General features: G+C 37.3%; 1 protein-coding gene across 1 annotated transcript; it reads left to right on the top strand.

Moving 5' to 3' along the window:
• The first annotated feature begins 237 nt into the window (after window positions 1–237).
• Window positions 238–25666, top strand: CAND3 (tobamovirus multiplication protein). Its single transcript, XM_059594063.2, has 13 exons — window positions 238–699; window positions 3961–4011; window positions 5610–5643; window positions 6691–6777; window positions 6887–6938; window positions 9982–10159; window positions 10283–10378; window positions 11455–11515; window positions 20504–20568; window positions 20847–20921; window positions 21004–21079; window positions 23601–23767; window positions 25185–25666. The coding sequence occupies exons 1-13, from the start codon at window positions 583–585 to the stop codon at window positions 25206–25208; spliced, it is 1083 nt and encodes a 360-aa protein (XP_059450046.2). The 5' UTR covers window positions 238–582; the 3' UTR covers window positions 25209–25666.
• The last annotated feature ends 850 nt before the right edge of the window (window positions 25667–26516 follow it).

Here is a 26516-nt window from a genome sequence, read left to right as displayed (position 1 = left end):
TATTATAGAATAGTTTCACTTGCTTGGGGTTCTCACCGTTCTAAATTTTATTATAGAATAACTACTGTTTTTATTTAAATTATTTGTCTGAGTAAGGTATTTTTATTGGGTTATTGAGAGCATGAGAGTTTTATTAAAAAAGTAAAAAAAAATAAAATTTGGAAACACAGCGTATGAGTTGATGTTATTATATAATTATTATTGTATTAGAACCCGCTTGACAGGTACCTGCGAAGATTTTTCGGGATTCAGCGAACCACTGGCGGAGGAGCCAACCAGTATAGCACACCACCAAAACCCATCCTTGTCGAGTTGTTTATATATATATATATATAATTCCACATAATAATAAAGAAGCCACCAATGCGTCAATGGCCGAAGTCTTTGTTAATCGTTATATGCTAGAGCCGATACCCCAAGACGCACACATTTCATAAATCCAACAATCATCAGTTTCCTGTCTTGTCCGACCACAAAACGAGTCAAAGCACGACCAACTCTCGCGCTCTCTCTCTCTGAGTTCCTGAGATAGCAAGTCAGAGAGGTGGGTCTCTCAGTTGCTGTGCATTTGGCAAGAATAAGATGGTTTTGTTGGAATCAATAGGAGAAACCAAAGGTTGCTTTCCTACGAACTTGCTAATTCTCAATATTGCTCTGGCTTCCATCAACGGCTTTCTTGCTACCATTGCATTTTCTCAGGTGTGTTTCGCGTACCCTTTTCTTTGTAATCTCTATTCTTTGTGTGCTTTTTTAGCTGTATTAGGCTCTTGATGAAAATGGGGTTATAATTCGTGTGCGTGTATCTGTCCTGATTTTGAATATATTGAATTAAGTTATTATATAGAAGCTGTTCTTCTATGTTCGGTTTCTGAGAAAGAAGAAGAAGAGATTGTTTTACGAGGATTTTCTTTGAGGTTTGGAGTGGTGAAGCACTTCCAATTTCTTTGATTCTATCTTGTGGGGGAATTAAATGGAGCATTAGACTATTGCCTTGTTGGAAAGAATGACATGAGTAGAACAGGGTATCTCCTCTCTATTGAAAACTGAGAACCGAACAGCGGGTTAGTGGTCTAATGGGAATTTTGGGTACTGGTAGACGACTTGATTCTCCAAGATTTGTGTGAATGGTTAACAGTTCTGCTATCAAAATATTGAGATTGGACTTGAAACCATTATGCTTTCCAACAACTACGGAGCAAAGGTGATGTTAACTCACTATTTATGCAAAAGCTTAAATAGGAAGAGATGAATTTAATAATTTAATTTAGATTCAAACACTCTCCTTCATGCATGAGTTCAAACTCCCCTTTAATAAGTGGTGAAACCTAACACTTGGAATATTTTAATTGAAATTGGAGGTGAATGATAGAGACAAGGTTTGAATTCAAGACTTTTGCTATGATATTATGTTAAATCACCCATTGGTGTTGTTATGGTGAGCTAATGGAGGTGTCTTCAACCCTTCACTAACAACTCTCTCATACTCCGATCCTTTCTTTTCTTTTTACCATTTTTCCCAATGAAGAATCCATGTTGCATAATTTGTAGCGTTTGGTACAATTGTGCATTTGTTAAAAGATATCGTGAATGCATTAGAACTTTGGAGTCTTTGATTATATGGCTCATGGCATTATGCTGTTGACACGCTTGTTATACTTCCATAAATGACTAGAGAGATTCCTTTACACACGCAATGCTATGGTTTACACTGTTTTGATTGTTAAAATTTGAACCTAATACTGATATTGACCCATCCCAGCCCTTTACCACCTGAGTGATGTCTAGGGTCAAATATATGTAGTTTGTCTTTGAAGGAGATGCAGCAGAGGTCATTCATGCTATCAACTATCTCAATATCAAACTAGCTAGGAGTTTCCCTTTGATTTCTGATATTACTAGTTTCACTTGTTTTGTTAGGCAAGAGACTTTCAATTGGGTGAGTAAAAGTGCTAATACTTTGGCAATTGTGTTAGATAAATCGCCATTCAGATACCAGTCCTTTAGGAGAACTTTTACCAGAGCAGTACTCTTATTAGACTTGCATAAAGTTTCAATATGTATATGCGATTAAGTTCCATAGATCACGCCAGTCATCATCAAAAGGGGTTCGAACTTGGGATTTGATGACCATAACAATTTTGTTTAAAAAAGTTGTATCCACATCCGTGCTTAAATCTTTTCTAGAGAGTATTATGAATGTACTGAATGCTTGAAACTCATGTTTTGTTGATGTTAAGTACACTTGTATCTCCATAGGTAAGTCTACTTGCTTTTCTCTTGTTGACATGGCATGCATTATGACAAATTTTGCAGTTGGAACTCATGTATGTTAAGCACAATTGAATATTCCTTTTTTCTACTTTCGCTGCATAATTATCTAATTGACATTTGTTTTTATACTGGCCAAATGTTTACCGCATACTGGATCTGTATCCTAACAGCACTTCATTGGTATTTGTTTCATCGATCTTTTGAGACGTTGTATGGGTTTGCACATTTAACATGGAAATTTTCTTGTCTCATGCTTGTTTCCTTTTTCTTTTTCTTCTTAAGATATATATTTTCTTCTTAGACAAGAAAATTAGAGAAGCTGCAAAGAGATTTCTTATGGGGTGGTATCAATGAGGAGTCTAAGTTCCATTTAGTAAAATGGTCTGTACTTTGCTCTCCTATGCAAGATGGCGGCTTGGGAATTCGGAATTTGCGTCTTTTTAATCAAGCTTTATTGTGAAAATGGTTTTGGCGTTATGCTACGGAGAGGGAAGCATATTGGAGGGTGGTTGTAGAAGTAAAATATGGGAGCATGAATGGCAGTTGGTGTACTAAGGTGGTAGAGGGTCCTTTTGGTGTTGGAGTGTGGAAACATATTAGGAGAGGGTGGGGAACTTTTTCGAGATCTATTAGATTTGAAGTAGGAGATGGTTCTCAAATTAGGTTTTAGCATGATACTTGTTGTGGGGATCAGTCTCTGAAGGTAGTATTCCCTGAATTATTTCGTATTGCGAGAAATAAGGAGGCATGGATTGGGGATAATAGGTGATGGCTTTTTATGGAAAATTGTATGAGTTCCGACGACAGCTAGGGGGGGTGGATTGCGTTTGGTGGACTCCTTCAAAGAGAAAGATTTTTGAGGTGCGGTCTTTTTTTCGTGTGCTTTCTTATTCAGGGATGGACATGTTGGGGGTCTCTTCTTTCCCATAGAGGAGTATATGGAGAGTTAAAGTTCCTTTGAGAGTGAGTTTCTTTGTGTGGACGGCTACTCTTGGAAAGATTCTGACTATGGATAATTTACGTAAGAGAGGATTGATAGTGGTGGATTGGTGTAGTATGTGTAAGCGGAGCGGTAAGTCTATCAATCATCTCCTCCTTCATTGTGAAGTGGCTCGAGCCTTATGGAGTGTGTTATTTACTCTCTTTGATGTCACTTGGGTCATGCAAGGAAGGGTAGTAGATTTGCTAGCATGTTGGAAAGGTCAAAGAGGTAATCGTTCAGTAAAGGAGGTGCGGAGAATAGCTACATTGTGTCTAATGTGGACTATTTGGAGAGAGAGGAATGCATGTTGTTTTGAAGATCAAGAAAAGACGATGGAGGAGTTCAAAAATATGTTTATCAAGATGTTTTTCCATTGGGCGGGAGCTTTAAATATTCCTCAATTCTCTACTATGCCTCAATTTGTGTACTTTTGTTCTTCTTTTCGCCTTTAATGGGGCTATTCTTTGTATACATCTTGTGTAGTAGGGTTGCGCCCCTTTGCACTTTTCAATTAATCACTTATTTATCAAAAAATTATTGTTATTATTATTAGCATCTTTAGTATTCTTGTTATTGTTATTATTTTCACTGGTATTATACTATAGATACCATTTCCTCTGTTAAAATAGTAACTAAGCACTTCATAACCAGTTTTTTATTTAATGTTTTCCTTTGTTGTCTGTCTTGTGAACACTTTGTTTTGCCAGTTAATCAGGATTCATATGCGGAATCAACAAAATGGATGGACACGCCAAAAAGTAAGTGATGCCTTCTGTCACTTCTCAGACTTTGTTATTAGTTCAAAAAATAAAAAAGAACCTTGACGTATAATAAAGTGTAACAGTTTTAGTGTATCGTAAGTGTTTAGAAGTATAAAGTTGGTCTGTTGTTAATTGCAATTACAATTTCCACTTCCTGCAGTACACAGGAGGAACTCTGTGGGCAGGTAGTTGAAGTGTGGGGTAGGGTGGGGAAAGTGGTGATAAATTAAAGTGAGGTTGGGGTCTGTTGATGAGCAGTAGAAGGGGTTGGGAGGCAATAATGTGTAGTGCATAGAGATGCAATAATGAGTAGTTAAATGTGGTGGTCCAGGTAAAATATATGCTAGAATGCAAGTATAGGAGATTTAGGTCGTTTATTTTTTTCTTCTTAATTTATTATATTGTATTAAAAATCATGGTGTCATTGGTTAGATGGGATGGATGTTTTCAGAAATTGAAAGTTTGAGGTGGGGCTTGGGTGCCGTCTACACTTGGAAAAGAATTTGGCAAGTGAAAATTTCCCAGAAGTGCCTTTTTATCTCTGTCAGTAGCTCTGGGTAAGATCTTAATGGCAGATAAGCTAAGAAAGCATGGAAAGATTTTATTAGATTTTTTTTCTTCTTGTAAATGCAGTGGGGAGATAATTGGTCATCTTCTACTTCATTGCCCTATTGCCACGGAGCTTTGGTCTTTTATCTTCCCCTTGTTTAGGATTTTGTGGGTTATGCCAAAGACGGTGGTAGTGTCAACATATTAGAAAGATCCTACTTGTTTTACTATTTACATTGCCTGTACTCTTTATGGTAATTTATAGAGTTCAATTTTGAGTATTTTACTGGTTAATGAGTAATTTATTGTTCAGATTTTTATTATTTTAGTAGGACACATCTGGCAGCATAGTCCTCCCCCCCCCCCCCCCCCCTCCCTCTCTCAACATGATTTCATTTAAAAAAAAAAAGGTTAGAGACTTTTGGGTTAGATTGGAATTTTGTTATTTCTTTATACTAACAATTGTCTCTTAGCGTTTGTGAGGTTTGGGCTTTTGATGCCTTGTGAGTGTTGGGTTGGTGGGCATTTTGGGTTGGTTGGGTTCTGGGTGCTCTTGCTGTTTTCTGGGTTTTGAGCTTGTGAGAGCCCTTGTGTATACTACCCGTGTACCTAGAAGCACATTATGCTTTTTCAATAAAGTTTAGGAGGATTTTGTAGAGTTTCTTTCTTTATTTTTGCATTAGATTTTATTTTATGACATTTTATGTTTTCGAGTTATATTATTTGAAAACTAGTATTATATGCTTGCCACAATGATGAATTGATTTTTTCATTTTTTTTTTTTTTGTTGCTTTTTTGGTTTTCTATTGTTTCTTTTGCTCTCATATGTTGGTACTATTTTGTATATATCAATTATTATTATTATTATTATTATTATTGTTGTTGTTGTTGTTGTTGTTGTTGTTGTTAGTATCATCATCATCATCGTCATCATTATCATGATATATCGTCAATACTGTTGTTATAATTCTGATCATTTTATATGAATTATATACATTTTCACTATTTAGAAATACTCTTTTACCATAGTGAATGTTACTTTGCAGGTACTCCATCTCATGATTGGCTCTTCCAACTTGGGTAAGGCTGAGGTTATGGTTCACATCATGATAATTTGCCTTATGTAGTGTTTTATCATAATGAAAACCATGGTTCTAAACTCTTGCGCAGTTAAATTGCATAATATTAGAAATGTTCTGGAATTGTAGAAATGTTTCAAAACATATTCTTGAATAGATTAATCAGATGTGAAGCCTCATTTTTCAAACAAAGCATCGATCATTTTAAAAGTAGAAGTAAATTGTGGCAATTAAGTATCATGCTTAAATTCTCCACTCTAATATGGTCCAACTTTTGATGCTCATGCTTGAATTTTGGACTTGATTTTTGCTTTTTTCTCCAGTTGGTAGCCTTTCTTGTATACTTTCTATGTACTTGGGTTGTGCCTCTTTGCACTTTCTATTAAGATTGATTTACATATAAAAAAAATGGTATCAAAACAAATATAGAGCCTGTTTGGAATTGTGTTGGGAAATAAAGATTTTGTCTATAAAAAAAGCATGAAGAGCTTTTTAGAATAAGCCTCATTTTTAAGCTTCCCCCAAAACGCAGTTTTAGGCTAATTTTTTTTTTTTTTTTTTTGAGCAAAAAAGTAAAAAAAAAACAGATTTTTAAGTTTTTTACCAAACGACCCATTTTTGCTTGGCCTAGCTTTTTTATGTATTAAGAACACCTTTTAAGCTTCTTAACACAATAGCAAATAGGCTCTTTGTAACACCATGTGGTATTGGGGTATTACAGTGCAATTAAAGCGTTGATGAGGATGCTAGGGATTTGAGTGAAAGAGATTGTTATATCCCGAATTGTGTGCATGGATATGTTTAAGTCTTACATTGAGTGTGTAGATTGCAAATGGGTTTGTGCTAAGTCCCTCATTATTGTGTACAAGGTGGAATTGAACTATATAAATGATTTTAGGAGCTTTGAATGCTAAACTCGTAATACTGCTGGAGCACTTTTTTATTAGAGGCCACAAAATATTGCCTGAATAAATTATGTGCGCATGTTTTTTTCGGCCAAATATAATGTACATGGTTAAGTCTTGGGATTTGATTTCTCTTTTGGCAGGTTATTTTGTATACTTTGTATCTACACTTGTTGCTACTTGTGAGGGCTGGCTTTGCTGGTCTAATGTATGCGGGTTTATACTCATGGGTATGTGTCCCTTAGTCATGATAAATTGATATATAGCTTCAATATCTGTTTCAAAGTCTCCCTGTTGAGGGTCTACCAATGGTTCTGATTAATGAAAATATTGCTGCAGCCTACCCCAAAATTTTATTTCTTGCCGCATTTCTCCTTCTCCTATCTTTCTGGTAAGGTTTATTATATTTTTAGTAACATATTCTTACTTTCCTTATATTATTGACATTAATTATATATTGATGTGCTTATCAAGATATATGGTATTATTTAGTATCATGCATGGCTTTTAGCTATAATCTGATTCTTCTCATAATTTTTTTTTTTTTTTTTTTGGATTTGGCATCGGGTATCCGGAGCTTCACTCCGACTAATCCCGAGGGTGCATAGGCCCTCAGCAAGGAGTTTTCCGTAACTGCACTTCAGTTAATTCAAGGGGTGTACCCCTAGTCCGTTGGCCCCAAGAAGCAGTTTGCACTTAGTGGGTTTCGACCCTAAGACCTTGAGAAGCATACTCAAAGTCCCCGGCTGTCCAACCATTGAGCCAACCCCTTGGGGTTTTATTGTCATAATTAAACGCTGGTACAAAAATGAAATGTGATTTGAGAAAAGAAAATGGAATGAAGAAATTTTTGGGGATGTAGGAAAGTAGAAAAAGGCTTTATTGGAGGGATGTCATTGGGGAAGGGAGAGTGTTGGTTGAGGAGGAAAAGGTGAGGAAGGAGAATTTTGCTAGGAAGTTGGAGAGGTTGCTTCTCTGTGAGGAAGTGAGCTGTAGACAGAAATCTTGAGCTCTTCGATTGAGATAAAGCCCTAGGGCTGTTGGGTTTTCTTTGGGTTTTTTTTCAAACATGTTGGGAGATTCTGAAAAAGGATAAAATGGTAGTTTTTGGAGAATTTCATAGTAAAGGGCGTTTTGAGAAAAGTATTAATGCTAATTTCATCTCTCTTACCAAAGAAAGTTGGTGCGATGGATATTAATGATTTTCATCCTATCAGCCTAGTGGGTGTTGTATACAAAATAATTTTTAAGGTGCTAGTAAACAAATTGAAACAAGTGTTGGAGAAGATCATATCAAATTCACAGAATGCATTTATTAAGGGGAGACATTTTGGATTCGGTTTTGATTGCAAAATTGAGTGTATTGATAGTTGACTCAAATCAGGTATACCAGGTTTATTATGCACCACAGAAATCATTGTTAATGGCTAGACGTCGCCGGTAAGCACCACAGAAACCATCGACTAACATGAGAACTACTGAGAGGAACACCACAAAAGCACCAAAACCATTATAGAACACCAAAAACAAACAAAATCATTTTTTTTTTTTTTTTTTTTTTTCGGGAGAATTTTTTTTTTTTCTCGATCTCCAAGAACAACTTTAAAGCTTCATCAAGGCACTGCCCGTGTGGGAACTATGCCCACACAGGCGGTGCTGCCACCAGAAGGAGACTCACCAATAGTAGGCTTGAGGTTCAACCAAAAAAAAAAGAGCGGAAAACTATTACAAACAATGGGACCAAAGATCTAAACCTTAAGCCTCTGATACCATACAAAAAAGGTGGAGGCACGTTACTCTCTTCTTAGTACGTAGTCTACCACGCATCTTATTATTATATAGGGTTAGAGAAATATTACAATGACCAAAATACTTCCAAACCCTAATAACTCTTCTAAGAATTAGTTAGATGTCAAGAATGCTTTTCTTCATGGTAATCTAGTTTAGGAAGTTTATATGGAGCAACCATATAGGTTTGTTGCATTGGGGGAGTATCAGGATGGTTTCTACAAACTGAACAAGGCCTTATATGGTCTCAAGCAATAACTGAGATCATGGTTTGGGACGTTCTTTGAGGATGTAATGGATTTTGGACTCCATATCTGTTAGACATATTACTCCTTTATTTCACTTATGCATTAATGTTGGATATATCCTACATATTATGTGGATGGCATTGTGATCATTGGAGATGATTTTAGAGGCATCATCAGGTCGAAACAATTTCTACAGCAATGTTTTTATTACCAAAGATCTTGGTTGGATACTTCTTGAGGGTTGAAGTTGCAAGATCTTAGATAGGTAACAATTTATCTCAGAGGAAATATGTGGTTGACATTCTTGAGGAAACAGGGTTACTTGGTTCTCGACCTGTTGATACCCTAATGGATCCACACTAAAAACTATTGAGAGATGAAGGAGAATTATTCCCAGATCCTAGTAATTGTCTGGTTGGAAAACTCAATTATCTTATCATCACAAGGCTTCATATGTAGTTAGTATGGTGAGCCAATTCTTAGAGGCTTTGAGACAACATTGGGATGCTGCTATTCGTATAATTTTGTATCTAAAGAAAACCCTTAGTTGTGGCATACTGTATAGAAAGAATGGACATCTCAGGGTCGAAGGTTCACTAGTGCAGATTGGACAGGATCACCTTTAGACAGAAGGTCCACTACAGGATATTGTACATTCATGGGAGGAAACCTAGTCACATGGAAAAATAACAAACAAAGTGTGGTAGCCTAATCCAGTGCGAAAGCAGAATATAGCTAGCGAGTTGACTTGGCTACAACATTTTCTCTAGGAGATCAGCTTCCCAACACTTACTCATATCCCATTTGGCTGTGATAACCAAGCCGCTCTACACAATGCCTCCAACCTTGTCTCCATGAGAGCAACAAGCACATTGAGGTGGGCTGTTATTTTGTCTGAGACAAAGTAATGAGTGGAGACATATACACACCGTTCGTAAAGTTCGAGGATTAGCTTGTTGACACGTTCACAAAGTTGTTATATAGGAATTAGTTAGAATTCATCTGTTCCAAGCTTGGCTTATATGATATATATGTTCTAGCTCGAGGGTGAGTATTAGAATACTATCATTTGTATGCTACCATTTGTATTCCTTCTAGAAAGTAGGTTGTAGAAGCTCCAGGTGAGGTGTCCCCCTCCAATTGTCATCTTCTGTCATTTTCCCTACATATGTGTATTTTCTCTCCTATAAGCATGAAATAAATGGAATGAAGGCAGACGATTCTCTCCGTCATTTTCTACTTTTTTCTTATTTTGTTACAAACAGGTAAAATGAAAATCAAATGCATAATGGTGCATATTATTAATTTTATTGATCCAATCTGCATAGTTCGGAGTGTTATACTTAGCATGCCATAGTTGAATTTATAAGCTATTCATATACCACGGTGATTTTACAGGATCGACCTTTGCCATCAGGCAAATGATGAAGAGGATGATGATGGTGAAACTAGTATTCAACAGGCCTTGTTGGAAAAGTTAAAGAGTAAACGTAGGTCATCAAACACAGATGGTCATTGGAGATGTTGCTCATTCCACTGCATTCATGTTGGAAGCAGGCAAAAATTTGTGATTATGGTATGAGAAACAGATCATGGGTTTATTATCTTTTTTTTGGGTATATTAGTTGCTTGTTTATTACAGAATATTTTTGTAACCTTTTCTGGATTAATCTAATTTTGGGGTTTGTTTTCCAACTAGGTTGTTGTGCTTTTTTTTTTCTTAATGATGTCATTTGCTGTCATTATCTGGATTGGTGCGGGCAAGAATCCTATCAATTCTGCAGTGGTTGCTCGGGTATGTATTATTTAGCTGCTTATCATGTGAAACGTTGCCTTAGAATTCATCCCTTAGCAAACCGGTTGTTACAGACTATATATATCTTTTTAGTTAAATTTGAATGTCTTATATTTATGGTAATTACTTAAGCTCGTTTGTGACATCTAATTAAGCAATAAGGTGTTAATGAATTTGAAGCAAATGTAATTTAGCCAAAACCTGGTATTTTCTTCTTACTTATAAAGAACTGGACCAACAGCTTGCATGATTTTGTTACCAACAATGATTGGATTTAAAGATTTAGTTGTAACATTAGCTTTGGGATAAGTTGTGTGGCATCCTATTCTTAAGGTTTAACGTAATTGGGTTATCAACTAATTTGAACGGCTCCATGCACTATCAATGTCTTTTAATCATGAAATTATGTATTTTTTCTGGTACTTCATTTTCAAAAAAGACAAAATGAATATATTTCTTGGTCAAAGTATTGGTGAACATCTATAATATGCAGTAGCACACTTTATCATGCACTATTTTGTGAAAAAATTCATCACTGTGCTTTTGTTTCCCTGAATACTGTAGAATAGCTATAAACATCTTTCCTTTACTGCTAGCGTTTTACTTGGTCAGCTGTTGATTATCTGTTTCAGATAACATCTGTATATGTGAGAAACTGAGGTGATTCTCTCTCTTCTCATGGGGTATTGTTAATTGAATCTTTTAGGAATTAGTGAACCCTCAGTGTTTTACTGTGTATGTATATGTTTTTGTCAATCTATGTATCAGCTATGGATCAAAGAGTATACATTAAGTTGTTAGCCCTTACTTAAGATAAGCACATTGTTATTTCTTGATTTGTGTGTTTGACTATATATCCTTTTGCCTGCTCTAGCTTGTGCTAGGACATATTCGTTGTTGCATTATTTTCTCTGCATAATAGGTCATACTTAACATTGGCACTATGTCTGGCACAAAAAGAAAAGCTTTTGCTCTTTATGAGTTGTTAGTTAAATAATTTTTGTAAAACCTTTTGATGAATGTATTCTTCTGCTATGGCTAGTTACTATTGGACAATAACTTGAATTATTGGGCAGGTATACGAAGATTTTCTTTCTGTAGCATTCCTTTCTCTGGGAGTAGCATTAGGTTGCTATGGTGAGTAAGTTTCATTGTAGAGCTTTTTTTTTTTCCTTAATTCACTTTGCTCTGCATGGTGCTGGTGATTAAATGACTTGCTATTTGGAACATCCTGGGGATGCTTAAATCTTTTAATCTAGGGCATTAATATATTCATTTGTCTGAGTGCCTAATTTCAACTTTACTTTTCCCCCTTCTTTTCTTAAGCAGCACAACATTGAGTTCAAATCATGGCCTAAAAGTGTATAATAATTGTTATATGTTGAACCATCTTTGTTTTGATTTTGGCCTGGTTCTTGTTTGTTAATCCTACTTTTGTCTTCTATTATGGCAATTGTAGTTTGCATGGACGGTTTGGATAGAAAAAGTGGAGACATGTTACTGTTGTTGTTGTTCTTATTGTTACGTAGCCTACCACACATCTTATTATATAGGTTTAGAGAAATATAACAATGACCAAAGTGCCCACAAACCCTAATGACTCTAAACTCTAATAACTCTTCTAACACTTCTCCTATATAAGCTCGTATGGGAAGAAACAAGCAAACGAAAACTACCTAGAAAAACATACTCTTAACACTCCCTCTCAAGCTGGAACACAGCTTGGAGCACACAAGAAAGAAATTTGCTTAAAATTAAAAATAACAAGAAAATTCCCTAAAAGCTTTAACGCTAGTCAAAAATTCACCGAAAAACTGCAATAGGTGGTTGGATCACGCCGCAAAACATCAAGGCCGATATGATTTGCTGGAAAACATGAAGGACCACTCGAAACCTGCCGCAAAACACCAAGGCCGGTCGGACCTCACTGCAAAACACCTAGAGTCGATCAGATCGCTGCAAAAGACCAAGGCCGGTCGAATCTCATCGCAGAAGACGAAGGACTGTAGAATCTTGCCGGAAAACAGCAACAATCGATCGGAAACCACCGCAAAACACCAAGGCCAATCGGATCTCACCACAAAACACCAAGGCCGGTCGGATCTCGCTGCAAAACACCAAGGCTGGTTGGATTTCGACAACCAACAACGGATAACCAAATAGTTGATCGGATCTCACTGCAAAACACCAAGGCTGGTCGGATCTCATCTCAAAATACGAAGGTTGGTAGAATCTCACCAGAAAACACCAATAACTAGTTGGGAACCACTGCAAAACACCAAGGTTGGTCAGATCTCTCTGCAAAACACCAAAGTCCGTCAGATCTTGACATCCACCAACAATCATGTTTCCCGTGATTAACCAACAACAACAACTTGAACAAGAACTTTTAAACACTACTCTAGTACTCCCCTTGAGCAACATACCCGATGGGAGCTTCATATAGCCCAAACCAACACAAATCGGCCTAAAACACCATTGAACCTGCCTAGAAACAAAGTGAACCAAATAAACCACAATTGAAATAGCATGAAACTCACTGAACTGGTCAAGAAAGGCACTGAACCGGACAAAACCCTACTGAATCAGCTCTAAAAATGTTGAACCGGTCTCAGAACCCTATGAATCGGAATAAAGATGCTAAACCAGTCTTGAACAACACTAAACCGTAGAAGACAGTGCTGAACTGCCTGAAAAACAACATAATCTGGAAAGAACTGGACAATAATCAAGGAGAAACTGTCTGATCTGGACTGAACCTGTCAAAAACCAACTAAATGGATGTGAAACCATTGAACCAGCCGAGAACAAGCAAACTAGCCAAGCACCACTCCAGCTATCCTTATCCATGATAGAGAACAACCAAGCAAGCAGAACCAAACAAGGGTCAAGCTGGCGACAACCAGACTTCGTTGAAAATGCCCACAACTCACCAGAGATACCTTAGAACACCACAGAAGTTGCCGGAGAACTCAAAAGCCACCAAAAAAGACCACAGCAGCCTTTGGAAACAACTAAAACCACCAAAAGTGGCCACTAGTTGCCGGTAAACACCATAGAGAATGCCAGAGACCAAGAAAACTGCTAAGAAATATCACAAAAAACCAAACTTCGCCACCAAAAGCAAACCAAATCTTTTCGTTTTTTTATTTTTGTTCACACTGGAGATTTTCCCGGTCACGAGGTAGAGCCCTTTTAGTGCTTCATCAAGGCACTACCAATAAAGAAGACTCATCAAGATGTGAAGGGATTAGAGAGGAAAACTAATACTACAAACAAAGGGACCAATGATCTAAACCCTAAGGCACTGATACCATGTTTAGTTTTCATGAACGGTTTAGACAACAAATGTTGAGGCACATTACTGTTGTTGTTCTTCTTATTGTTACATGGCCTACCACACATCTTATTATATAGGTTTAGAGAAATATAACAATGACCAAAATACCCACAAACCCTAATGACTCTAAATCCTAATAACTCTTCTAACAATGGAAAAATATGACATGGCGTTGGGGATGCGAAATGGCCATTTAGGTGAAATTTGATTGGACTGCCCGAGAAGCTATAGCGGCATTTGCTTGACACTTTTTACAGATCACATACTTCTGTTTATTATAGGATAATCTGGGGTTGCCTAAAGCATTAATCGCATAGCTATCTGTATTTCAAGTTAGCTGATCTTAACGTGGTGCACTACAACTTTAGAATGCTAATTTCAGCAATCTTTGAAATCTATTATATCTGTATTTTATCTTTCCAGTTTGTAGAATTTCGATTTATTAATGGTGTTGTTTTATTCCTTTTTACTGTTAATATCCATGTTCTAGTGTGTTTTCAAGAGACTAAGGTGGATTATATTTCTAACAATTTTGTGAAAAGTTTGTGGGGATGCCCTTACGCGGAGTGGTGCTATGTCCCTTCGAGAGGGGCTTCGGGTGGTATTTTGGTTCTGTGGGATAGAAGAGTAGTCACGAAGGTTGAGGTGGCTTTGGGCAGTTTTGTGGCGGCTTGCTCTTTTAGAAATGTTGATGATGGTTTTGTTTGGGCTTTTGCGGGGGTGTATGGCCCTAATAGAGATAACATCAGGCGTCTTCTTTGGGAGGAACTGGCGGGCCTTATGAGCTGGTGGGATATGCCTTGGTGTATTGGAGGGGATTTTCATGCTACTCTTTATCCTAGTGAGAGATCGGGGGGGGCTTATTCTCGGTCCGCAATGAGGGAATTTGCAGATTTTATAATGGAGCAGGGCCTTATGGATTTCCCATTAGCTGGGGGGGGGGGGGGGGGGGGGGGTCTCTACTTGGTCTAACAATCACTCTTGGTCACGGCTAGATCGTTTCTTAGTCTCTCCAAAATGGGAAGCTCGTTACCCAAGTATGCGACAAAAGAGGATGCTTCGTGTGTGTTCGGATCACGCTCCTATTATTCTTGATTGTAATTGTTTCTTGGGAGGCAAGAGACCCTTCAAGTTCGAGAATATGTAGCTTAAAGCTGAGGGTTTTGTGGACAAAGTTAGGAGGTGGTGGGAGTCTTACCATTTCCAGGGCACTCCGAGTTTTATTCTGGCTAAAAAGATGAAAGCTCTCAAAGGAGACATTAAGAGTTGGAATGTTCAGGATTTTGGAGATGTGGGAGGGTGCATTAAAGCCCGCATGGATGATATAAAGGATCTTGATAGGGTGGAAGAGGAGAGAGGATTATCCGTAGAAGAAATGGAGAGAAAGAGGTTGCTAGCTAGAGAGTTGGAGACTTACCTTTTACATGAGGAAATCAGTTGGAGGCAGAAATCTAGGATCCGTTGGTTGAAGGAGGGAGATAAGTGCACGAAATTTTTCCATCAGATTGCTAATACAAATAGAAGACAGAATTCTATTGAGTCTCTGATTGTGGGTGGTTCTACTACTTCAGATCAAGAGGTCATTAGCAACCATGTTACCAATTTTTATGAGTCTCTTTTTTCAGAGAGTCTCAACTGGAGACCGAGGTTGGATGATCTTGATTTTGATATGTTGTCTATTGGTGAGGCTTCTAGGTTGGAAGATCCTTTTGAGGAAAGGGAGGTGTGGGAGGTGGTTAGAGGTATGGATAGGGACAAGGCTCCAGGCCCGGATGGCTTTTCTATGGCCTTTTTCTAGGATTGCTGGGATGTGATTAAGGAGGACATTATGGCGGTTTTTGCGGAGTTCCATGAGCGAGGCTATTTTGAAAAAAGCCTTAATGCCACGTTTATCTCTCTTATTCCGAAGACACATGGAGCTTCCGATATTAAGGATTTTCCTCTGATTAGCCTTGTGGGAGGGACTTATAAGATTGTTGCTAAGGTATTAGCCAACAGAATGAAGAGTGTGATGGATAGGGTCATTTCGAAACCTCAGAACGCTTTTGTTAAAGGCAGGCAAATCCTAGATTCAGTTCTCATCGCCAATGAATGTTTGGATAGCCGGTTAAGATCAGGGGAACCTGGCGTGTTGTGCAAGCTGGATATGGAAAAGGCGTATGATCATTTGAATTGGAAGTTTCTTCTTTACTTACTGAGAAGGTGCGGTTTTGGAGAGAAATGGTGTTCATGGATTGAACATTGCATCTCGTCTGTGCATTTCTCGGTTCTGATCAATAGATCCTCTTCCGGTTTCTTTGATAGTTCGCGAGGAGTGAGGCAAGGAGATCCTCTTTCTCCCTTCTTGTTTGTTATAGCTATGGAGGCGTTCAGTAGGTTGATCAATGCCTCAGTTAACAGGGGTCTCATCTCTGGTTTCTCAGTGGGAAGTAGGGAGTCGGATCGGGTTATCGTCTCTCACCTTCTTTTCGCTGATGACACTTTGGTTTTTTGTGGGGCAGATCCGAATCAAATAAGAAACATTGGTGCTTTGCTTGTTTGCTTCGAAGCCGTTTCTAGGTTAAAGGTGAATCTGGCTAAATCTGTTTTAGTTCCTGTTGGTAGTATGGATAATGTGAGCTCTATGGCGGGCATCCTGGGTTGCGGTTCAGCTTCTACGCCTTTGAAGTACTTGGGCCTCCCGCTGGGGGCTCCGTTCAGGGTCAAGGCTAGTTGGGAGGACATGCTGGAGAAGTACGCTAGAAGACTGGCCCCATGGAAACGCTTGTATTTGTCTAAGGGGGGAAGGATTACTCTCATCAAAAGCACCCTATCCAATCTCCCTACTTATTTTTTGTCGCTGTTTCCTATCCCTGCATCCATGGCAAAGCGTATGGAGAAGATTCAACGTGATTTCTTATGGGGTGGGATTAATGATGAGTTTAAGTTCCATTTGGTTAGTTAGAACAAGGTTTGTTCTCCGATCTTTGAGGGAGGTTTAGGGATCCGAAATTTACGTGTGATGAATCAAGCTTTGTTGGGGAAATGGTTGTGGAGATTTGCTCATGAGAAAGAGGCTTGGTGGAGGAAGATCTTGGTGGCTAAGCATGGTGCGGTTTGGGGCGGTTGGCGTTCTAGGGATCCTAGTGGTCCACATGGGGTGGGGCTATGGAAGCATATATGCAAGGGGTGGAGGTCACTTTGAGGTCACTTCAGATTTGTCCCTGGTCTTGGGTCCAACATCAGGTTTTGGGAGGACATCTGGTGTGGTGACATGTCTCTCAAGGATGCTTTTCCTGGACTCTTCAATATTGCCACCAATAAGGATGCATCTATTGCGGATAACAGGGAGTGTCTAAATGGCTCTGTGCAGTGGAACGTGTCCTTCATTCGCAGGGTTCATGATTGGGAAGTGGAGGTCTTGGCCTCTTTCTACACGCTCTTGTATGCGCATTCGAGGAGTGGAGTAGGGGAGGATAGGATGTGGTGGATCTCTTCTCGTAAAGGAACTTTTGAGGTAAGATCTTATTACAAGATCCTTGCTTCTACAAATCCCATCCCTTTCCCATGGAAAAGTATTTGGCGCACTAAGGTTCCTTCAAGAGTGGCTTTCTTTGTTTGGACGGCCGTGCTTGGGAAAACTCTAACATTGGATAATGTTTGGAAGAGAGGTATTGTAGTAGTTAATCGTTGTTGCATGTGTGAATTGGATGGGGAGTCAGTAGATCATCTCTTTCTTCATTGTGGGGTTGTGCGTATCTTGTGGAATGCCGTGTTCTCTCGGTTTGGTTTGTGTTGGGTGATGCCTGGTTGTGTTAGGGAGTTGTATGCTTCTTGGTGGGTGGGTGGCAAGTCTCGCAGTGCTGTTGTGTGGAAGATGGTTCCTCTTTGCCTCATGTGGTGCATCTGGAGTGAGAGAAATGCTAGATGTTTCGAGGACTCATTTAGGAATATAGAGGACATTGTACACTTTTTCTTGTACACTCTTTTCACTTGGACTGCTGGATGGCTAGCGCCTATAGTGATTAGCTTCCCTGACTTTCTTTTTATGTTTTCTTCTTATTTTTCTTCCTCTTAATCGCTCTCTTGTATACTCCCTGTGTACTAGGGTTGCGCCCCTCTGCGCTCTTTAATTCATCTTTTTACTTATCAAAAAAAAAAAAATATATCCATGTTCATATAAATTCCAGTTAGGCAATCTTAACAAGACTACCCTCAACTTGTAGCGGCACAATGTAATTGGTGTGCATGGACCTGTTCCTATATAGTAGTGATATTATGTTTCAAGTGGGTAATTTGGTATGCTTGTCTAAGATTAGGAATAAAAGATCAAATTTTTTTCTCTACCTTTTTGTTGATAAATAAACATTTTTCTTGGAAGCTTTAGTTGATAGGAAGTTGGAAACTTAATTTATATTGTAACATTTGTCCTCATGTGTGGCCTAAGACTCCCTTTCAATGAGTGAAAGCTAACACTCCATTTTTATTTTTTTTTTCCAATTAAATGAGAGGGATAGAGACTGTTAGCAGAGTTATTAGGGTTAGTAAGTCATTAGGGTTTGGGGGTAGTTTGGTCATTATGATATTTCCCTAATCCTATATATTAGGATGCTTGTATTAAGTTAAATATAAGCTGAATAATATAGGGGCCTCCTTTTCTCCCTCTAATCTTCTTACTACAAATCTATTAACATGGTATCATAGCCTTAGGGTTTAGATCGTTGTTCTTTTGTTTGTAGTCTTAGTTTTCCACAGTTTTTTGTTTTGTTTTGTTGAGTGTTCTTCTGGTGGTAGCACCACCCATGTGGGCTTAGAGCCCACACGGATAGTGTCTGGAAAGATGTTGTCTGTGGTTGAGTTTGTAAAGTGAAAAAAAAAGTATGCCACTTTCACGCTGGTTTTTGTGGTGTTTCTTACTAGTTTTCCAAGTTTCTGGTATTTTCTGTGATGTTTGGTGTCGTTTGTGGTGGTTGGTGTAAGGTGGCCAGCATGTTGTAGTGGCCATCGAAAAAAAAAAAAATTCTGCAAGTTCCAGTGAGACTCCGGTGAAGCTCCGGCGAAGGTTCTTGTTTTCTTTTTCAGCAGTATTTTGACTTGGTTTTGGTGTCTCCGGCATGTTTTGTCTGTATTCTGTGAGTTCAGGCGGGACTCGTTGGTTGATCACGTGAAATGTGAGCGTTGTTAGTTGTCGAGATCCGACTAGCCTTGGTGTTTTGCGGTGGTTTCCGACCGGTTGTTGTTGTCCAACGAGATTCTACCAACCTTGGTGTTTTGGCGGTGAGATCCGACCAGCGTTGGTGTTTTGCGGTGAGATCCGACCGGTCTTGGTGTTTTGTAGTGAGATCCGATAAACCGTTGGTGTTTTGCGGCAAGATCCGACTAGCCTTGGTGTTTTGCGATGGGTTCCGACCGGTCCTTGTGTTTTCCGGCGAGATCCTATCGGCCTTTGGGTTTTTGGGCGAGATCCGACTGCCTGTTGTAGTTTCCAACGAGTTTTCGACCAGCATTGAAGTTTTAGCAAATTTTCTTGTTATTTTTATGGGTCTTTGTATTGTGTGCTCCAAGTTGTTCCAGCTTGAAGGGAAGTGTTATGTTTTTATATGTGTTTTTCGTTTGCTTGTTTCTTTCAAGCTGGATTTATATGATTTATATGATCCAGCTTGAGGGGGAGTGTTAGAAGAGTTATTAGGGTTAGTAAGTCATTAGGGTTTGGGGGTAGTTTGGTCATTATGATATTTCTCTAATCTTATATATTAGGATGCTTGTATTAGGTTAAAGATAAGCTGAATAATATAGCAACCTCCTTTTCTCCCTCTAATCTTCTTACTACAAATCTATTAACGGAGACGATACAGGAAACGAATGTATACCACTTCTCTCAAAAGTAAAGGGGAGGTTGAAGGAAAGATTATAGAGGCTATGGTAAAATGACATGTTTACCATGGATTTGAGAGTGTATCTCTAGATAGGGTTGAATGGTTTAAGGATTCACACAGTCAACCTTATGTTGTTAGGATTTTGGCTTTGTTGCACCAATATGTCCAACTAACATGCTTTTTGTTCGCATTTTCTCTGTTTATAGGATTTTTGGTTGTGCATCTTAGACAAATTGAGAAACTTTGTATATGCATGTATAGTTACATTTACACGTGCCAAAAAGTAGAACTTTGCATATTGGAATGAACTTTTCCAATATGCCGAGTGGATTTGGAATTAAATTATGAAATGTCTAGACGATAAAGAACTTTAAAACCATAACTATTCCTTGCTCTTAATTATCAAAAGTATTCTCTGCTACTCAGAGGTAACACGAAAAGTAATATCATGTCCTTGAGGATTTTTTGTTCTTTTTTAATTTTAATTTTATGTGTTTGTGTTTGTGTTTGTTTTTCCTCTTCAAGCAGCTTCTTTCCATGTTTTTCATATTTTCCCCCTCATCCTAGAATCATCGAAGTAATTCAAAATTTTTAAATCATAAGTTGTCCAAAAAACTTAAGCCGGCAAGAAAATGTGAATTTAATCATTTAGTTAATTTTCTAATACTCTTCCTTACGAGCGAGCTTAAACTTTTTATCATGTAAGGCCGAACATGTGAACTATTTAACTTAAATGCGTGGTAAATTATGGCATCAATATTCAAACTCAAGAATACTGTGTTGGTACAAAAGCTTAAACTGATTAAAAAATTTAAAAAAAAAATAAATAATAATAATAATAATAATAATAATTTGATTAATATTCTAACAAAAAAATTCTATATGTTCTAACTTTGTTCTTCTATCAATCTTCTTTTATTTATATATCAGGTCTTATGCTCTTCTTTAAATTGAAGAAAGTACGGTCTGAGAAAGCTTCATCAGAGATGTGGAAGGTATTCTACTAATAACTCTTTATAATTATTATTATTTCATTGTTAATGCTTATTATTAGGTGTATTATATATAACATATTTATTATTATCATTACCTTATTTTAGTTATAGAATATTTTCTCAAAAACTTCATATTGCGCTTACTTATTGGACTTCTGAATACTCAACTACCTCTTTTAAAGTTTAAAGTATGTTTGTAGATCCTTTCGTATAAAATGGCAGTTCTGTTTTGTATTGAATAAGTTTTAAAGTCTGAGAAAATTTGCTACCGCATGCAGGTTGCTGGTTTAGCAGTTGTCTCTGTTTTATGTTTTGCGGCAAGTACTTCAGTTGCTCTTCTGACAGATATTCCTGTAAGACAGATTGGCTACAGATCTTGCTACTGAGTTTATCACTTGCACTATCATTCTTACCTCACTTCAAATTTTATTGCAGCTTTTTTACCACTGGCATCTGAAGAAAATAAATGGAGTAAAAGCACTTGTTCTTCTGATTTTGTACTACTTTATAGGTATTTTCATCCTCTTTTTGTGGATCAAGCTGACTGTTGAATATTTGATCATTATACACAAGTGGCTATTATCATTTGTGATATTTTGGCAGCATAATTTTATCCCTTGTGCACCTAAAATTTTACATTAGCCTTTGCTTTGTAAGTTTAATGACCTCAATTCAGTGCCGAACAGAATTGGATCTTCTGACCTCTATTAAAATTATCAGCTTAAGTTTTCCTTTTTCTTTTCCTTGTGTGCGTGTGGTTTCTGTTATACATACGTATTGTTTCCCTTGAACATTTTGGAATCCACACAATTCATAATAGTTGAACTTATAGATAGTGCCAGTGAGCTCATTAATTTATTTGTCGCTGAATACAGGGAAAAAAATAAAAATAAATAAATTCCTGGACTTGATCCTTATCATTTGGCTATGTTTTTTCTTAGAATTTTGCCAACCAAAATTCTTCTTGTGTGGGAGATCTGTTGTCCATTATGTGATAAGCTACTATTATTGTTTATTTAATAAGTAATCGAATTTCATTAAAAAGTGCACGGGCGAAACCCAAGTACACATGATATATACATGAGAAACACCTAACCAGAAAAAGAAAAAAGAGCAAGAAAATCATGATAACCTGAAGTATGAAAGTAAATCACAGGTAGTTACTTATAAAAATAAAAAATAAATAAATAAATAAAAAATGAAAGTAATCACAGGCTACCGCCAAGTGGTACATGGTATTAAAGAAAAAAGCCTTTAAATCGACCACCGTCCTCTCACGATCTTCAAAGCTACAGTTATTTATTTCTCTTCAAGTACACCACATTATGCAAGAGCGAATTATCTCCCACAATGTTGTACTATAAGAACAACCAAACTGACATCTTCAATAGGCAAAGAGATCTACCACTCGTCTAGGCATGACCCAAGCTAACCCAAAAAGACTGAACATGGACCATAAGGCACTAGCAACCTCACAATGGAGTAAAATGTGATCACAGGTTCGCCATTATTCTTACACATACAACACCAATCTGCCACTATGATATGTTGCTTCCCTAGATTATCTGTAGTGAGAATCTTCCTTAACACGGCCGACCAAGCAAAGAATGCACTCTCAAGGGAACCTTATTTTGCCAAATACTCTTACAAGTGAAAAGAGTGTTATCATGAGGAGATAGGATTTTATAGAATGATCTAACATTGAACAACCTTCTCTTGGAAGGGGCTTAGCAGAGGTTATCTTCACCTGCTCGCCTCAATCTGAAGGAGTACAACAAATTGAATAACAAAGTAAAGAGGTGTACCTCCCAGTCATGAACCGCTCTGATAATAATGTTCTACTGATGAGAGTCTCTACAAAAGCATCTTTACTGTGAGGAAATATTGAATAACTCAGGGAAAGTTACCTTAAGGAATCGATTTCCACACTACACGTCATGCCAAAATCTAATCTTGGTAGGCTAGCCTTGTTTTGACGGAGCATTTGATAGTGGCGTTCCATATTGGGGTCCCTAAAGTTGGGAAATTGTTAACTAGTGACATGTGAAATGGATAATAGCAAAACTTGAAGTCAACTACTTGTAGGTTTTCAAGTTTTAAGTGAAAGGAGAGCAGAAAAGATTTAGATTTCATAGTGGAAAGACCAAGTAACATTGCCTTCGAACAAAGTCTAGCTTGTGGGTATTCTCCTCTCAAATTCCCCTGAAGTTGGAGGACTGATAGTTATGATGCCTATCTTGTTTATAATGTCATTTGACTAAGCCTTTAAAACTCTGGTGATAAGAATTTTATCAAGTTGAAGCTTGGATTTTTTAAATGCAAGGGTGATAAAAATTTGGTCGATTTTGAGCATCATATCCATAGTTAGCACATCAATTATACCCAGAAGTTGCAGGTTTTCAAGGTCATGGCCGTTATTGCCAGTATCATCAATTTCGTCATTATATTGCCAGTATCATCAATTTCATCATTATCATATATATATATATATATATATGAGAAAACCCTGAGGATTGGCATTAGGGAATTTGTTCAGAAGTATTGCAACACAAGGAGCACAATAGTTCTCTAGGTACTTAACCAAATAGGATAGTGCAGTTCCTATAGAAGACATGGCTAAGCTGAGCAAAAAGGGTTCTTATTCAGATAAAAAATGAAAACGTTTAGCCTCGCACAATATTTGTCTGATATTGAGCAAATTGAACTCATTATTCATTCATGCACTTGCAACGTACTCATATGAAGTGAGGATATGCTTTTATGAGCCTGTAAACCAATTGGATGAACACTGGTTTGTAGCATTCTGGTGAACAAAGCAATTGTTTTACTTTTGAATGTGATTTAACTTCAAATTGGTGTTTCTGCTAGTAGGAAGTTTTTTCTTAATGTGAATATGTAGTTATGTGTTTGTGTATCTTTTGTGGATGGTACGGTAGTTTCTATTTGTTGCTCTAGATTCACTGCTCTTTGTGTTTTTTGGATCGGAATTTCTTTCAAGAATGGTAATTAGATCATGAGGTGTTTCTTGTTAGGTTCTTGTGTGCCCTCGGCTTTTGTGTTATGGATCATGAGAGAATTGCCACCACCAATTAAAGTTCACGAACAAGAACAATCAAGAGCAGTAACTTTTATCAGCGTTGAAGCTGCGGGCCCACAGCATCCTCAGCGTTGGGCTACTGCAACAAGTTCAAAGAACCAGGTTTCTCTACTGCCCAATTGTTCTTTTGGACTATAATTATTTATTTGAGTTGTTCCCAAACTTGACCTTCAGGATGTGTTTCATTTGCTGAAAATGTATTGGAATTTCTGAACCTTTTTCTTTTCCAACTAGTAAAGATTCCCCAGAAAGTTCTGTTTACATTCGTTACTCAAAATATGGTCTGGTCAAACAATATATTTCAATGAATATCCTCTATATATTGTTTTGCTGCTCAATTATGAGATACTTGATGAGAGAACATTTACAATTTTCATGTTTTTATATTGAAAATTAGCTTAATAGTTCTATTTGTACTGCCAATGAGCTTTAGCTCCAATGGTACTTCCTCCCTTTGTAGCAAGGTGGAGGGTGAGGTTGTGGGTTCAAGTCCTACTGGGTAAATGTATAACTTAACATTAAAAAAAAAAAAAAAAAAAAGGTTCTATTTGTACGTATTCTTTCCATCTAGGTTGATGATCAAAGCTCAGAATCTTATTCGCAGTAGATTTTGAGCCAATGGGAATGTACAGTCCCCTTGTCCAGTACATAGCAGACAACTATAGGGACTTTGCTTCCATTCATATTTGCCTTATGGTCATACTGATAAATCCCTAGGCCAGCCAACCAAGGGTTCATTAGTGGGATTCAAATTAGGTTGATGCTTTCTTATTCGTAGGGACTTTGCTTCCATTCATATTTGCTTTGTGGTCATTTCTACACATGTTAGCTTTACGGATTGTAAAAACTGAAGGTTCTATAAAAATTGAATTAAAAAAAAATTCCAAAATCACTCTTTCTATCCAGATTAATTTAATTTTTGTTTTGTTTTTTAGATTTATGGTAAAAATGAACCTTCACCTCTTACCCCACTTTTAGATGCTATTCCGATGCCACTATGCAAGATGTTTCTGTTATACATAAACTGACTTGTTAGGAGGGCAGCAGTATGGTTACCTGGTGCATATTCTTGTGGGACAGTATTATACAACATACTCCACTACACTGGAGAAATTCTTTAGGCATTTCAGGCCAACTGAATGCAACACATTCCTATCTTTACACTGTCTGAACTCCTTTTGTCCCATTACTCACATATTGTAGATTTGGAAGGACTGCACGCCGTTCCAATCGCTTTATACTTGGAAAATACCATGGGATAGTTTACCTGTTTCTAACTTTTCTGAATTTTGTTCTTTTTTTACACTTTAGGGGTTATCTTTATATATTTCACATGTACTAAGGTTGCGCCCCACTGTTCTTTGAATGAATTTGTTGACCCAGTATTAGATACAGACTAGTGATATTTTGGTCCGCGTATTTGTTGATTAGATATATGGCAGAAATGGCAACAGAGCTATATTCTTCACTTGTCAGTATTTTTTTGGTTATAGTCACTATAATGTGTATTACCATGCAGGCATCGAGAGCAAGTCCCATATGAGTAAATCTTATGGTAGTGGAATTCAGAAAGCATGGTGCATTGCTTCTGCCAGGTCTATAAAAGAAATGTTGGAAACTCAAACGGTGCATTCCAAATTTATGAAGTAGGTGGCTCAGCCTTCCTTACAAGCACTCAAATGGTATAGATGATACCTGTGGCTTGCCACTGTTTTACCAGATTCGGTGCAATGTACATAGTTGCTGGTGGAGGTTGGTGTAGGGGGGAAAAAGTTCACTTTTCCAAATGGAAGCTTAAATTATTACCCATCATATTGTAGATCATCCTATGATGATTGGTAGATACACCCACGTTATCTTGGATACAACTCAAGTAAATGATTTGTATTAGGTTAATGGTATAGAAGACAATACAGATAGGACATGTAAAGTTGTTGCAATGTTTCCTTATCTTGTGTTTGGATGAGGGATTTTGAGGTAAAATTTTACTTTCAGTTCTAACTTAGAAATTCTAATGTTGATTTCCCTTCTTGAGCTTAACAAATTTTAACTTGGGATTTTCAAATATCCGAATTCCAAGTTCAAATTGCGTTATCGAGACTGTATTGTAGAATTTGGGATATATACATTTTTGGATCCTATGGCTTGAGGTTATAACAAATTGCTGTGAGTTTTTTGAAAGTGATTAGTTACTTCCTGAGGGTAATAAGTCATTACTGATAAAATCTTTTCTTTTCTTTTTTTTTTTTTTTTAAAAAAAAAAAAAATTTAATTCTGTTGGTAAAATCTGTTATTATGTCATATTGGCACCCAATAGAGTGACACGTCACTTACAATAAATCATATGCAATTCGGCCTACAATATTTAAAAATTGGCAATGTATCTCAATAAAGTATCAAAAATTTTCAATGTGACACATCCATCAATAATTTTCATTTTTTCTAACGGAATTATTGAAAAGAAATAACTACCCTTGTATTTAAAAATAAAAAAAAAACAGCAGAAAAAAAAATAATAAAAAACTAGGGGTGGCAGGTAGGCCATTTAGGGGGTGGGTGGCCACCCCCTTGGCCATTAGGGGGTAGCTGAGTCACCTCCAATTTTATTATTATTATTATTATTTTAAGGGTTAAATACCTTATTACCCCCCTGGAGTTTAAACTCTTTTTTTTTTTTTTTTTTAGAGTTTCATTTTTATTACAGTAGGCACATGTGCTTTTCATAAAGACGGAGATGGTACCTCCGTTAAAATTTCATCTAAAATTTAATTGAACGCCATGTCAGCATCAATCAAAAATCGACACCCCTAAACCAGCCAAATGGGGTGGCCACTTCAAACACAAATAGTTT

This window comes from Corylus avellana, chromosome 5, assembly GCF_965113065.1.
Source record: "Corylus avellana chromosome 5, dhCorAvel1.hap1.2, whole genome shotgun sequence".
Lineage (NCBI taxonomy): Eukaryota > Viridiplantae > Streptophyta > Magnoliopsida > Fagales > Betulaceae > Corylus > Corylus avellana.
The sequence above is the reverse complement of the archived record's forward strand: the minus strand, read 5'-3'. Positions and strand labels throughout refer to the sequence as shown.

Bases quoted from the DNA above. Each gene is read 5' to 3' on its own strand.
- CAND3 (XM_059594063.2), top strand. From the start codon at position 583: ATGGTTTTGTTGGAATCAATAGGAGAAACCAAAGGTTGCTTTCCTACG. The intron at 4,012-5,609 runs GTAAGTGATGCC...GTTACTTTGCAG, and splicing joins ATGGATGGACACGCCAAAAA to GTACTCCATCTCATGATTGG. The intron at 10,160-10,282 runs GTATGAGAAACA...TTTTCCAACTAG, and splicing joins GGCAAAAATTTGTGATTATG to GTTGTTGTGCTTTTTTTTTT.